The 16087-nt window shown below is 39.6% G+C and overlaps 1 protein-coding gene across 4 annotated transcripts in view; it reads left to right on the top strand.

The window, feature by feature from the left end:
* diaph2 (diaphanous-related formin 2) overlaps nucleotides 1–16087 on the top strand; it is a 615614-nt gene that overhangs the window by 351672 nt on the left and 247855 nt on the right. For all 4 annotated transcript variants that reach the window (XM_059977309.1, XM_059977314.1, XM_059977312.1 and 1 more), the window contains one exon: nucleotides 9204–9443. In XM_059977309.1, coding sequence (XP_059833292.1) covers nucleotides 9204–9443 — 240 coding nt within the window. The remainder of the gene's footprint in view (nucleotides 1–9203; nucleotides 9444–16087) is intronic.

The following is a 16087-nucleotide window of genomic DNA, read 5'->3' on the forward strand; positions in this document are numbered from 1 at the left end:
AAGTTTCATTAATCCTACAGGCTCAATTGTGGCTATTACTAATGATTTAAAAAAGGGATGTTGTCATTATACTCCACCACCAATTTTCTTCTTGCTGTACTCTAATCCTGAACTATAGATTTGTGCTGAGTAGCTTAGTTCAGCTACACCCTAACCTGGGTAAATATACCACAAGCTAATCAGAAGTACAGACTTTGTCAGTCTTCTCTGCAGAAGACAAAAGCCAGCTGAAAAGGACAATAGTGGAACCTCACATCTGGATAAACAGAGACAAGAGAACAAACCTAGAGTGTGTTCCGTTTCAGGATGTTCAATATCATACCTGGGTGTGATACTAAGACACTGAGATGCTGCCCTTCACCCCTTTGAGATCATTTCTTCAGTTTCCTTTCTCCTTTCCAAAAGGGACTGCTAAGATTTCATATTTGGAGGTCACTGTACATTTTTATATAAGGAATCACTAAATTTAAATAAAGGTATCCTAGGGCAGGGGTCAGCAACCTTTACCACTGAAAGAGCCATTTGGACCCGTTTCCCACAGAAAAGAAAACACTGGGAGCCACAAAACCTGTTTGACATTTAAAATGAAATAACACTGCATACAAAGTTTTTTTGCCTTTATGCTATGTATAAACAAACTATAATGTGTTGCATTTATGAAATCGATGAACTCCTGCAGAGAAAACGAAATTACATTTCTGCATGCAACAAAAACATTTTGAACTCCGAAAAAAAGACGTTGGGTTGAAGGTTACTTTTAAGTAAAATGCTCAATCTCTATTTGAGTCCTTCTTGTATTTATGAAAAATGCCAAACTTAAATTTTCCGCCAGCAGCAAACCAAAAATAACATCAGCCAGCTGTCAACCTGAAAAATAAAAGGACTATTTCACTGAACAATGAAAAAATATGAATATACGTAAAATAATAGGCAATTAAAATATTTATCATACTTGATTAATGGGATTTCTGCTCCTGGCCTCAGCACACAGCGTCTGCACATCAGGGCTGTATGACGTCACCTTCATCTTTACACAGGATCGCAAGCTGTCATCTGTGAGGCGTGTGCGATGTTTGTTTTTAATAAAGTTCATGTTGGAGAACACCTGCTCACATACATATGTGGATCCAAAGATCGACAGGACTCCAAGCACATACTTTTTAATGTTTACATAAATGTCGGGGATAGCATTCCATGTTTCGAACACAAGTTTGTCCGGTTTTGGGAGGTTTTCAATATCACTCCATTTGTGATTCTGAGCAAGATCGGCCTTCTGACAAGCAACATCTTCAAGGTCTGCTGTCAAGCGTCTAAACTTGGACACCCATATGTCTTTGTCGGCTATGTAGGCCAGTTCCATCTCAAGATCAAGTTGACTCACACCTACTAATGCAGTCATATTCAGTAGGGATGGATCGATGCTTAGGGGAGTGACCGGGAAGGATAACGTGTTTTTTTTCCTCTCTGAACTCACAGAAGCGTTTCCCAAACGATGTTTGCATTGCGATGATTGCAGAATGTAAATACTCCGAATTTATCATGTCGTGACCTTGTTTGAACTCTCTCAAATTGGGGAAGTGAGACAATGTGCCTCTCTGTAAATCTCTGGCAAGCACTGTCAAGTTGCGCTCGAATGCCAAAACATCCTCCAACATGTGTAGGGCTGTACGTCCTTTCCCCTGAAGAGCTGTGTTCAGCGTGTTCAGGTGCGCTGTCATGTCTACTATGAAGTGTAGCTTTTCCAGCCACTCTGGCTGCTCCAGCTCGGGAAAGGTGGGCCCTTTGCTGCCCAGGAAAGTTTTCACTTCTTCCAGACACGCGACAAAGCGTTTCAGCACCTCCCCTCTTGACAGCCACCGGACTTTGTTGTGCAGCAGGAGATCAGAATATGTGCTTTCCAGCTCGTCCAGTAACAAACGGAATTGACGGTGATATAAACTTTTTGCCATTATTTTATTGACAATCTGAATGACAACATCCATTACTTCTGTGCATTCCAGAGGAAATGTTTGAGCGCACAGTACCTCTTGGTGCAAGATGCAGTGAAAAGTCAGCAGCTTTCTGTCCAGCGACTTCTGGAGTAAAGCCACAAATCCCTTGTGCGCTCCTGTCATACTTGGTGCCCCATCAGTAGCTACTGACACCAGGTGGGTGGTCTTTATTCCTTTGGCTCTTAAACAATTCAAGACAGCCTCACAGATGTCCTCCCCCCGTGTTTGTTCTTTTAGAGGCATCAATTCAATCAGTTCTTCCTGTGGCCCGGCAGAGTTTACATACCGGCCTAACAGTGCTATTTGTTCAATATCACCTTTGTCTTCAGACTCGCCACAGGCAATTGAGTAGGCTACAGCTGAACTGATATCTTTAATTTGCCGTCTTGTGGTGTCTTCTGCCATTTTTATGGTTCTGTCTTTGACAGTCTTTGCAGAGAGGGGCATATCCCTGATTTTCTGCACAATTTCACTCTTGTTTTTAAAGTCCGTGAATAGATGTTTTGAAATCTTAATGAAAGATTCTTTTATATATTCACCATCTGTAAACTGCTTCCTGTGCCTGACTATTTCCTGAGCGGCAACATAACTAGCGTATGTAGTTGATTTTCCAGACTTCATCCACTTCCTGAAATGATTTTTGCTCAGATCAACCTTCCGCATCAGTTCCGAAACGGCTTTTTTTCTCTCAACTCCATCCGGATATTTTTGAGCAAAGGCTGCGTGTTTATTCTGGAAATGTCTTGCGACATTTGACTTTTTGTTGTTTGCTAGTTACTCATTGCATATGTAACTCCCTGGGTCGCCTCAGGCTCGCTCAGCTTGTTTCGTCTATGGGGAGCAGCCTTCGGCCCCGCCAAACTGGGTAATCAGCTGGTGTGGATGCTGTGTGATGTCCCCGCCTCGCCCAAAAACACACAGTACACCATATGCGATTAAATGAGTACAATTTATAAAGGTTACTATAACTAAGTGATTAATAACGATACATTAGTATTCATTAATAACGATTAATAATGAAGAGAAAATTAAAGAAAAGGCGCCAAACTTATCAAAGTCCAAACCACTTCGTGCACAGCCGTTGGAGCTCAATTTCTGAAGTCTTCTGGCCACCGTTCGATTGCCTCCGAACTCCTCGACTCGCAACTCAGGACCCTCCGAACTCCTCGACTCTCCAAACAGCTCAGGACCCTCCGTGTGGTCAACCAAGCACATCTAGCTTCATTCCCCCCCCCCCCCCCACCTCGGAGAATCTCCCGGCCTCGGACCCCCCTTTGGGGTCCGATCCTCGCCCAGCTTAGAGCATTGCGTCCTCTCTCTCTCGACCCCCTTGCGCCGATCTGCCCAAAAGCCCGTCAACAAAAGCTTACAGACTCAGAAGAAAGAACATTAATCCCCATTTGGTTTACAAAGGAATACCATTCTCGTTATCAGTAAATTAGCATTCCTGCTAGTTAACAAAAGGAAACCCTTTCCCAACAGTAACAAAGAAAAAAAAAGAAACCCCCTTTACACATATTAAGCATACCGGTAAACCAGTCTCATCAACAGTAAAAGCAAATGAATCTGTCCATGTATCATTAAATGTTCTGTTTTCTTCAGTCACTTTTCTTTTTTTAGAATTCTCCATAGTTAGCCTGCCTTGGATCGAAAAATTAAAGAAATCTCGCACTGGCGAGTGTCAGGCATTGGCAGTGGTGACGTATATTAATAGCAATAAAAACACGTTGTAGCGGTGTGCTACATGCAGTCAGTAAACTGCAGTCAAAGATAACTTTATTCGAACTAAACAGCCTTGCTTTTAAGCCTCCCTCAACCTGCCCCCATGGGTGCAGATGCTCCAAAAGACACGTACTCACAAACCCCCGTAGGCTATCTCCCTTAGCCTGAACGCTGGCTAATTGTGAGCCGGTTCGGATGTGCCAGGAAATGGGTCGCCACAACGTTTTATTTAGATTGTACAAGATCACCATAATCTTCACATTTAGAATTACATTTCAAAAACTAACTAACATAAAATACATTTTAATTAAATACTCACCATTTATTTTCCAAAGCCACAGGGAGCCGCAGCACAGAGATGAAAGAGCCGCGGGTTGCCGACCCCCATCCTAGGGTATTCAATAGCTTAAGCCTTATTGGCATGCTTGGACCAAGACTTACTCTTGTGGTACATGTAATTTGCAGAGCTATTTTTAACTTGAATCTTTGCAAGTTTACTCTACTAATCTGAGGACAGAGGTCAGGTTTAGAACCTCGGTTGTTTTTCTTCCATCTGCATTCCATCTCTGGCATCAGAAAATCCCCAAAGGATACCTCTCCCAGCCTTTGTTTGACTCTCTTTTTACTATTGTTGAAGTATTTGAACCATCAGAGCCATCTTGCTTGATCCACAGGGTTAAAATAGTATCATCAAACTCTATCTCCTAGTAAATCTAAAAGTTGCAGGCAAAGAAGTAGCAGACAACTACTGTTAGTACTTTAACAAAGTAAAAAAAACCCACTTGTTCAATAATAATCTAATATTTTAAAAGGTTGTATTACACCTATCTGCCCTCAGAATTGTATATCGCTTTCTAAAATATTGCGATCACGTTCTGCAAGACACATTTGAGAGATTAGGTTTTGATCTCTTGGTGGATTAAAGAAATTGGTAAATGAATAAAAATAAATGTTCAGTCAGTAATAATTTAAAACTAAATAATGCAAATATGCTGATTTCATTTGATTTCTTTTAAGTGGTCATTCATTGCTCTTACTTGTAGATAATTTGATAAACTGGTTTTTCCGTGAAGTAGCTTGCAATAAAGCAGCTAGTGTAATTTATAAGGAGAACCATTTTCAGATTGTCAGGTAAATTGTGAAGTTACTACAATAGATAAAGAAACTTTATTAATTAGTTGATCAAAATGAAAAGGACTTTATGTTGATGACACCTATCTAAAGATAAATTGATATGCCAATTATATGATAAATGTGACTGATGACTGTCAAAGTAGATAATATTAAAATTTACTGGAATCTCAGTAGTAATTTTAAAAAAAGCAAACTGCTTCTCTTTCAGTATGAAATTGAGTTTGAGTGTTTGCACTCTACCTGCAAAATTTCGTCCAATTTAAATGCATTTGGTGAAATTGAAGAAATTTTTCCCAATCTATTGCATCACTATTAATGTCTGTTTTCAGATACTTACAATAATTTCTCAAACCTTGAGGAACTAGATTAACTTTGGGCAAGCACTTTTTGAGAACGTAGCCCAAGATTTTTATTGTTGTTTGCTATTAAGCTTAGTTTTCACCTACTAAATGTTCTTTTTTTTTTAAATAATTTTGTTTTGAAAAGCCATCTAAATGTTGAGTGAATTAATTTACCTCCATGTTTAGTTATTAAATATTTTTTACATATATTTATGAACCTGTGTAGCTTAAGTTTATTGACGGTGTTCTTCTGGGCCATTCCACTCGTAAATAAATAGGAATGAGAGTAGTGATGATGAGGAAAACTTATCCAAGAGATTTTTCTTCTTAACACTGTATCCATCTTGATTTTATGTTGTTTCATAGATTTCATACTGTGAGCTGAGTCTCACAGACACTTCAAAATTTTGCTTGAAGTGTGTCCTACACCAGAGTTTCAAATTTTATCATGTACAATGAGGCTGAGCATCTCCTGGAAATTTGTTTGATGGTGAACCCATCAATCATTCTTGGAAAAAGGTTCACACTTCTTGGGTGATGTTGTTCATGCTGCAGGGAGCTCTCTGATTTTTGTTTTGCATGAAATTGCTTTATTGTTTAGGATGGGGGTGAATATTGGTAGCTTGGGTTTGAAGCATTAATACTTCACTGCTTCTTTTGTTGCTTGAATTCTTTCATGCTTCTCAACTTACGAAGTAAACATGAGTTTGAAATCCTTGTTGTGCTCCATGCCCTGAAGAATAGTAGCAATGCTTGTCGTTGCCTGTGGCAAATGGGGACTGAGACTCCTCCATGAATTTCTTTCCCTGGGAGCAAATATGGAATTATTCCATGCTGGTAACAGCACAAATAGATCCTTCATGAGGTTCACGGGGAGGAACAGGAAATGTTCCACATTGTTTATCCTATAAAGAGAGAGTGACGAAATTACAGCATTGAAGAATGGTCCGGAAAGTTGAACTTTTTTGGAAGTCGATAGCTTTGTGACCATTTGTAAAACAAGCAAGCCATGGGTACCACAGAAGTTGAGTTGTTAAGAATTCTAATAACTGGTATTGGCTACAAATTTATATTACCTTGTCAGTGCAAATAATGGGAATTAGAGGATTTTCCCCATGGAAGATTTGGTCTCTATCCCACTTTAGTTGGGATGACTACAGCAGGTGCAAGCTGAACAGTCCCCTTTTAAATGAATGGAAATGTGGGACACTGGGAAAAGGGCAAGTAGAGTTCCTTTAGGGTTTATTTATTCTATTCCATGTCATTAAGCATTTCTGAGTAAATTTTGTAATGTTAAATTTATTCAATAAATGAACTATCGCTTCATGTTTGCTATTCAGTGACACAGATAGCAGTGACAGTGAGGATGGGGTCAGTCAGTCAAAACTACTTTGAGAGTTTGTAAGGTACTTGTGTGGAGATAAGTACCTATGCCACACTTGGCTATTCTGAACTGCAGAGAACCAGGTTCTTAACAAACAACTATGTCTAGGACCAAAATGGAAGAAAGAGCCTGGCTTAGCCGTGGGCCATATGGTGATTCCAGGAATTATTTGTGACCATTGTCTTCACTTCAAGAAATGTACATTGCAGAGAAAATGAGACATGGATATGTTTTAATTAGATTTTTGTGGAGTTTCAAAGCCCAGAAGGATACAAGCTAAAAACTTAAGTAATTGAAGACTGCATCTATGTTTAGAGGCAGTCGGAAGTAATTTTAAAAAGCTAGCTTTGCAGATATTTTCAGAATTGAAATCTTTTTGTGGCCCCCTTTGCGGCTGATACCATTTACTTCCTTCTAATTAGTTAAACGGAAAAACATGGAAGTGATTGTATACAGGCTTTAGTGGTTATACTGACAGTATGGATTGTTCTTGGTTTTTGTTTATCACCTGATCTGAAGTGACAAGAAAACTGAGTTGCCATTTGTGACAGTTATGACTGTGTGTTCATTGGCTTCTGCTGAGAATACCACTTAACTCAGTGGTACTCAGGCACGAGCCTGCTGATCTCTTCATGGAAATATGATCATGTCACATTTAATTGCAAAGCATTCAAAATATATCACTGTTCTTATGATTGTCATATGATGTTTGATCATTTGATTTTTCCCCCACTGTTTGCAGAAGTTCTGTTTGCTTTAAATGTATTATTGCCGTATACCAAATAAAACTTTTAAATTCATGTTTATAATAAATTGAATAACAAACTATAAATCAAAGAAAAAAATCTGTAAGGAAGGGTCCTGATCAAGTGAAAAACAATTTTATAAACTTTGTCTTGTTAACTGCATGGAGAAATATCATTCAAATGACATTGAATCAACAGAACTTTCAATATTTGATATCATAGTTTCCTAGTCAAATTCTGGGAACGTGGCTCAAGTGGATCCTCTTTAATTTATTTGGGCACAAAACATGATTTAAGTTTCTCCTCCCCTCCCCTCCCTCCCTCTCCTATAAAAACTGCTCCCTCTGCAGAAAAAATAAAGGCAGGATATTTAGATAAATAAATGTAATAATTATTGCTGCATGTGTTTTCTTCAATCTCTGTTGAGCAAGCATTGTGTTAAGCCAACTTAACAACTTCTTGTGATAGCATGCATTTGCTACATAAACACTTTGTGACTGCACTTAACATCAGCTCAAGTACAATTTGTTAAATTAGCAGCTCCAAATTAAAGTAAGATTTTATGTTTCATTTTTGGCACAGATTGGAATTAAAGCAGCAAATGTAAAATTAAAAATGGAAGTACTGTATACAGTTGGGTGCCCTTCAGTATGGAATGTTCAGATGCATATCATCTGTATATTTAGTGGCCATTTTATTAGATATACCTGCACATTTGCTTGTTAATACAAATATCTAATCAGTGTATCATGTGGCAACAACACTCATACATAAAAGCATGCATGCATGGTCAAGAGGTTCAGCTGCTGTTCAGACACAACATCAGAATAGGAAAGAAATGTGACTCTGAAGATGGAATGGTCATTGGTGCCAGACAGGGTGATTTGAGTATTTCAGAAACGACTGACCACCTGAGATTTTCATTCACAAAGTTTGGAGTGTACCGAGAATGGTGCAAAAAAACAAAAACCATCCAATGAACAGCAGTTCTGTGGGCAAAAATGCATTGTTAACGAGAGAGCAGAATGGCCAGTCTGGTTCTAGCTGACAGGAAGGTGACAGTCACTCAACTAACCATGTATTACCACAGTGATGTGCAGAAGACCAGCTCTGAAGGCACAACAAACTGAATGTTGAAGTGGATGGGCTCCAGCAGCAAAACACCATGAACATAACCCAGATGCCACTTTATTAGGTGCCAAATAAAGTGGCCACTGAGTGAATGTTTTGTGCTTACAGTCAAAGAATTGATTGTGGTTGTCCAGTACTAAATCTAATATCTTGGAGACTTTTCAAATTCTGCTTTACTGAGCAGCATTATTTCCTTCATTAAATTCTAACAAAATCCATTCGAACTCAGGATACATGTTTCAGTCCATTTGATTATCTGGCAAAAATGATCTTGCCTCAGAATAAAATTTGAAGCCTCATTTAGTAATATAAAAAAATTACCTCAATGAATTTCAAAGAGAATATGTCTTAATTTTACATTGCGATAACTGGAAAAACGTCTCATACTTGGGGTCTTGTTCCACAGGTAATAACAGGAGTTTGATACTTCAAAGCAAGCCTTTTAAACATCTGATTTGGATCAGTACCAGTGATAATATCATGATTTCGGGTATCACTGCCAACTTGCTACCTTGTAGTTCAACAATAACTGAGCAGAGGCTGGGAAAGATTTGCTCTGCCTGTTGTGAAGATGCTAAAAATTATTTTGTCCATCCTATTCTTAGCCATTCAGAAGATTGTTATTAACCACATTTTAAAAGTGTACCTGAATAAATTGAAATTAATTCATCAGTCTTAGTGCATATACAGTGACATGTCACTTTTTAAGTCTAAATATATGAATCAAGCAACAAATGTCATCTTATTTTTGCAGATGAGCACTGTGAAGTTGTTACGGCCGCGCTTGAACAATATTCTCTTCAAGCTTCAATTTGAGGAGTATGTGAATAACATAAAGCCTGACATAATGAATGTAACAATTGCTTGTGAGGAGTTAAAGAAGAGTGAGAACTTCAGTAAAATTTTGGAATTGGTCCTCCTCATAGGAAACTATATGAATGCTGGATCTAGGAATGCACAAACATTTGGATTCAACATCAGCTATCTATGCAAGGTAAGGATTCAAACCCTTAAAGTTGTTTGAAGAATAGTTGCTCTCCCATTTGTGGATCATTGTAATTTTCCATGTTCCCTTCACTGCTGACTAAATGGTTTTGAACTGACCACCAAAAGCACATAAGCAATGACTGATAATTCCATCTAGCACACACAAGGCCGGGCAGCATCTATGGAAAAGAGGTCTGTCTGTTTCAGGCCAAGACCCTTCAGCAGGACTGGCGGAAAAAAAGGATCAGGAGTCAGACTTGGAAGGTGAGGGGAGTGGAGAGAGTAACACAAGGTTATAGCTGAAACCAAGAGGGGGAGGGGTGAAGTAAATAGCTGGGAAGTTGATTGGTGAAAGAGATACAGGGCTGGAGAAGGGTGGGGGGAATCTAATAGAAGACAGAAAGACATATAAAAAAGAAAAGGGAGAGGAGCACCAGAAGGAGGTTATGGGTAGGCAAGGGGATGAGGTGAGAGAGAGAAAAGGGGATGGGGAAAGGTGGAGGAGGGGGTGGCCATTACCAGAAGTTTGAGAAATCTATTCTGATGCCATCAGATTGGAGGCTATATAAGGTGTTGTTCCTCCAAACTGAGTGTGGCCTCATTATGAAAGTAGAGGAAGCCATGGATTGACCAAGTCAGAATGGGAAGTGGAATTAAAATGATGACTACTGGGAGAAACCGTTTTTTTCTGGTGGGGGGACTATAGTTGCTTGGTGAAGTGGTTTCCTAATGTATGTTAAGTCTCACTGAGAGACAGGAGGCCACACCAGGAGCATAGTATATGACCCCAACAGACTCAGAGGTGAAATGTCACCTCACCTGGAAGGACTGTTTGGGGCCCTAAATGATAGTGAAGGAGGAAGCTTAGGGGCAGGTGTAGCACTTGCAAGGATAATTACCAGGAGGGAGATCAGTAGGAAGTGACAAATGGGAGTTGCATAGGGAGCAATCCCTGTGGAAAGCAGAAAGTGGGGCTAGAAGGAAAGATGTGCTTGGTGACAGGATCCTATTGGAAATGGTGGAAGTTCCGGAGGATTATGTGCTGGATGCAGAGGCTGGTTGGGTGGTAGGTGAGGGCAAGAGGAACCCTATCCCTGGTAGGGAGGTGGGAGGATTGGGTGCACAAAATGGAAGGGATGTGGTTGAGGGCAGTATTGATGGTGGAGGAAGGGTAGCCCCTTTCTTTGACGAAGGAGGACATCTTCATTCTGAAATGAAGATATTCATTTTGAGAGCAGATGCGGTAGAGATGGAGGAATTGAGGGAAGGGGGTGGTATTATAAACAAGTAACAGTGGGAAGAGGTATAGACCAGGTAGCTGTAAGAGTCCATGGGTTGAAGATTCCACCTATTATTTTCCACTCTTTCATTTTTCTCTGAAGTTCCACTTGAAATCTCCGAGAAGTGACACTGGAATAAAAATATATGGAGAAATTTGTCATGAAAAACTGTCACATTAGTATATCGTTCCACTGTTTAAAAATTGCATTAACTTTATGAAGTGCACTTAATTTATTTCATAATTAATGATTAATTAGAATGCCAATATACACTGTTATGACTGCATGTTGTGTATCAAATTGAATGTGCCAAGGAAGAAGCCTCAACTGATCAGGCATGTTTGACAAACTTTTCTCCATCCAGTATTGCACAGTTTGGGTTTTGATATTTAGTCACTGTTAAACAGTGCCTTCCTTATCAACCTTGTTTGTTTTGGCCTTTTTTTTCTCAGAGCGTAGAACATGCACTGCTGAGCTTGAGTTTTCCTTCTCTGTTAGTGTGGTTGTGTTTATTCAATGTAGCTTTCAAGTGTTATTGGCCTGTTTCTTCTAAATTGGCATTTTGAACATGGATAGTCAGATGTATCTTTGTATATAGAATAATAAGTCTCTGTTCATTTGATGCAGGACTTTAAAATACAGGGTAATGCAGTGTGTCTGAATCAGCGCTATTTGCTGAGTGTTTCCAGCATTTTCTGTTTTTGTTATAAATCGATATTTTCCTGCTTAAGATTACCAACTTAATCACACACTGTTGGTCAGCCATTTGCTGGCATTCATTAAATCTTAATTGATGTAATATTTGAACAGGATCACATCAGACATACAGTGCAGAAACATACCATTCCAATGAACTGGTCCGTGGTAGTATTTTTCTCTCATTGAATCTCAACTTCCTTTCTTCAAATAAATTTGCCAATCTGAACCTTCTCCCTGTTGTGCTTATCCAGCCTCCACTGTAAGTAGATTGTCGAGAGACTGAAGAACAAAGAAGTTCAGAAAGCTGGTAGTAATGAGGGAGAACATGTTGCATCCATGCTTTTTTCAAAAAAGCTAGAGTGCTGCATAGTACCGTATCTAATAATGGACATCTCATCTAGGGAAGAATGCCCAGGCCTTCCTGGTAATGCAGAATGATTGACCATGATGTTGGCATCAATTAGTGAATAGGTGTTAATCTTTTCAGAGAAAGTTAATGCAACATCATATTTAAAACAGGTATTTTGATGGAGTAACTAAGCAAATGTTCAGCTGGGAGATTTAGCAAATGAAAGGTAGAGATTTAAGCTAGTCATGGGGCACCACAGCACAGAAACAGACCCTTCAGCCCATCTAGCCCATGTTAAGCTATTATTCTATCTTGTCTCATTGACCTGCAGTTTAGCTCACCAAACCTTTCCCACCCATATACTTACCAAACGTGTCTTAAATGTTGCAATCAAACTCGCATCCTCCAGTTCCATTCGCAGCTTGTTTTACACTTGCACCATTCTGTTAAGAAATTCTCCCTCAGGTTCTCCTTAAATATTTCACCATTCAGCTTAACTTGTGACTGCTCACTCTGATCTCACCCAAACTCAATGGGAAAAGCCTGTTTGTATTTGTCACCTCTCTGGCTTCCCCCGCTAAACCAATGTTAAATCCAATTTACTATTTAATCCTGATTGCCAAGAGACTGAAACTTCTAGACGAAGCACCAATGCAGGGTTTTGTCCAAGTTTTTCCATGTAGGCAATATCCACTGTCTTTCCTTCATCAACCTGGCTGGTGCCTTCCTTGAAAAACTGATCTGAGGTGGGTGGCTGTAGAGGTCAATTTGGGATCCACGTATTCTGGTGCACTGTGAGCAAGAGTAAAAGTGGTGGATGTGGTTAGGCATTTTGTTTGTTCAAGACACGACCATGCCACATGCAAACCCATGTTGATTGTCCCTAGTCGGGTGCTATCTATCTAAATACTTAAATATCTTGTCCTTTAGAATACCTTCCAATAATTTACCCACAGCTAAAGTTGGGATCATAGGCCTATAAGTCAAATCAAATCAAATCAAATTCAAGTTTAAAAATCATTCAACCATACATGAATATAGCTGAACAAAGCAGCATCCTCTGGAGCAAAGGTGCGAAACATACACAGTACCTGAATTAAAATAGCAAGCAAAAAAAAACATAGTCATGCAAAAATATATACTTAGCCCAAGTCCTTGAGTGACATGTCCTGCAGATTGATGGTGCACTTCTCAGCGGTGCGCAGTCTCTGCAATTCAGCCTATCATTCCACCAATTCAACACTGGAGGGCAGCCCCCATCCGAGCATACATGTCACACAATATGGCTTCCGGCCTGTCCTTTCCTGGACTGCAGTAGCAGGCAAGCCTGTGGCTTGAGGCCTGGTCCTCAATACAACTGAGGCCTCACAGTTTCCTCTCCATCTGTCATGCAACCAAACAAGGGTAACTGGCCTGTGGTATCTCACATTATCACTGTCCACAGGGTCTTGGCAATCATAAAAGAAAAGTTCAAGACAATCACCCACAGTTATGCTGCACTTCATCTTCACACACAAACTCTGATGCTTTTGATGCCTTCCTGTAGCAGAGAGCAATATGCTCTGCATCCCATCCAGCTCCTCCAAGGAATGAGGGGGTAGACCTGCAGTGCCCAAGATCCTTGGTCCAGTATTTACTTGTGATCATTACAAGGACATTCAACAAAGAAAAAAACACACCTTTAGTTGGCCCCCAAGAGGCCACTGTATTTGAACACCCTGCAATCTTACCAGAGTTTCCTGGCTTATTCTTAGAGCATTTCTTGAACAATTTGAAGGAGGTTATAATCATATAAGTTGGAGTGATTAAAGCATTAAGGCTAGAATTAGAGGAGTGTAGGTATCTCAGAAGTAGGTTACCCAGAAGTGTATTTGTTTCTGGTCCACAAGATGAATATATCTGCAAGTTTTTGGTTTGATCTGCTTCCTTTATATGAAGCACAAATCGTGTCAATACGATTTCTGCTCAGTCAGATTACTGTGTGCAAATTGGCTGCACATTTCATGTACAACACTGTTATATTAATTTTGGCATTTAATAACTAAAGTATTTCTCATTGTGGGTGGAGTGACAGTGGACTGTCTACTATTTTTCTGTTTTTCCTGTCTTTGGAAGCTTCCAAGAATTGCTTTGTATTGTACTGCATTATTCATGATTTCAACCGCTTTTCTGGCAATAGTCTTCCAATTATACTTTTAGAGTGTTTTGACAAGATGGTGTGAAGTGAGCTTGTTTTCTCTCAAAGGCTCTTTGGGTAAATATTCATCAGGGAGTGTGTCAGATCAGGGAAAACTATAATTTCGTATCAAGCCTATTTTAGTTTAAGCATACAAGTTGACCTTACAAATTTTAAATTAGGAAGGAGAAACAAAAATTGGTCACATTTTTGTCCCTCATAATACCTGAAACTCAGCATGTGCAGAAATAATTGAGAGTGTAAATGTTGTTTAAGCTCTCATAAAAAGTAGGTACTTGAGTGAGTTGTTAGATGTGTCAACATGAATGAAACCATCTTCCTGCATAAAACTACTAGCTCCAGGAAAGGTTGAGGAAAGAAACAAGAACGCTATGTAAATTAATTATTAAATTATGAGTCTTTCTAATTGAGAACAAATTACTTAGGTCATGTAGAAGATGGATAAACTTTTATCAAACACAGACATTCTTATTATATTCCTTGTAGTGTTCCAAAAGATTTTAAATCAATAACAGGCTTTAAATTGTGGACTCTTTGTAACAATTTATCTCAATAAACTCCTCCTACCAGTGGGTGGAAAGATTGTGGGGAGATTGTAATGGCATTACTGCGGATCACAACTGGTAAATTGCAAGTGATCATTGATTTCGGTATTGAGTGTTTGGGAAAAACCTTGATGCACAGAGCAGTTTCAGTATATTTATCAAAATAAAACATCATCATTGATGAAAGTATTAATTTTTAAATTTGAAATTGTGTACTTCCTAAATATTGTTTGAATTTGGAATAACATTCAAATTTCAAAAGTATCTTTTTAAGATTGTGTAAATCAGTTCAATAAAATCAAATGCATAGACCAGGAATCTTTTAAAGCAGGGGTTCACAACCTTTTTATGCAGAAGAAAAGAAGAGCTTACGAAATGTTCAAAAAACTAGGTAATGGTAGAGATCTAGAAGATTATAAGGCTAGCAGGAAGGAGCTTAAGAATGAAATTAGGAGAGCCAGAAGGGGCCATGAGAAGGCCTTGGCGGACAGGTTTAAGGAAATCCCCAAGGTATTGTACAAGTATGTGAAGAGCAAGAGGATAAGACATGAGAGAATAGGACCAATCAAGTTTGACAGTGGAAATGTGTGTATGGAAATGGAGGAGATGGCAGAGGTACTTAATGAATACTTCAGTATTCACTACGGAAAAGGTTCTTGGCGATTGTAGGGATGACTTGCAGCGGACTGAAAAACTTGAGCATGTAGGTATTAAGGAAGAGGATGTGCTGGAGCTTTTGGAAAGCATCAAATTGGATCAGTTACCGGGACTGGATGGGATGTACCCCAGGCTACTGTAGGAAGCGAGGGAGGAGATTGCTGAGCCTCTGAACACTTGATAAGGTGCTCCATGGAAAGAAAGTAAGGAGGCATGGGATCCAAGGCTACATTGCTTTGTGGATCCAGAACTGGCTTGCCCACAGCAGGCACAGAGTGATTGTAGACGGGTCATATTCTGCATTGAAGTTGGTGACCAGTGGTGTGTCTCAGGGCTCTGTTCTGGGACCCCTACTCTTTGTGATTTTTGTAAATGACCTGGATGAGGAAGTGGAGGGATGGGTTAGTGAATTTGCTGATGACACAAAGGTTGGCGGTGGTGTGGATAGTGTGGAGAGCTTTCAGAGGTTACGATGGGACATTGATAGGATGCAAAACTGGGCTGAGAAGCGGCAGATGGAGTTCAACCCAGATAAGTGTGAGGTGGTTCATTTTGATAGGTCAAATATGATGGCAGAATATAGTATTAATGGTAAGACTCTTGGCAGTGTGGAAGATCAGAGGGATCTTGGGGCCTAAGTCCATAAGGCACTCAAAGCTGCTAAGCAAGTTGACTCTGAGAGGGCATATGGTACATTGGCCTTCATCAATCGTGGGATTGAGTTTAAGACCCGAGAGGTAATGTTGCAGCTATATAGGACCCTGGTCAGACCCCACTTGGAGTATTGTGCTCAATTCTGGTTGTCCCACTACAGGAAGGACATGGAAGCCATAGAAAGGGTACAGAGGAGATTTACAAGGATGTTACCTGGATTGGGGAGCATGCCTTATGAGAATAGGTTGAATGAACTCGCCTTTTCTCCTT

Source organism: Hypanus sabinus, chromosome 8 (assembly GCF_030144855.1).
Source record: "Hypanus sabinus isolate sHypSab1 chromosome 8, sHypSab1.hap1, whole genome shotgun sequence".
Classification (NCBI taxonomy): domain Eukaryota; kingdom Metazoa; phylum Chordata; class Chondrichthyes; order Myliobatiformes; family Dasyatidae; genus Hypanus; species Hypanus sabinus.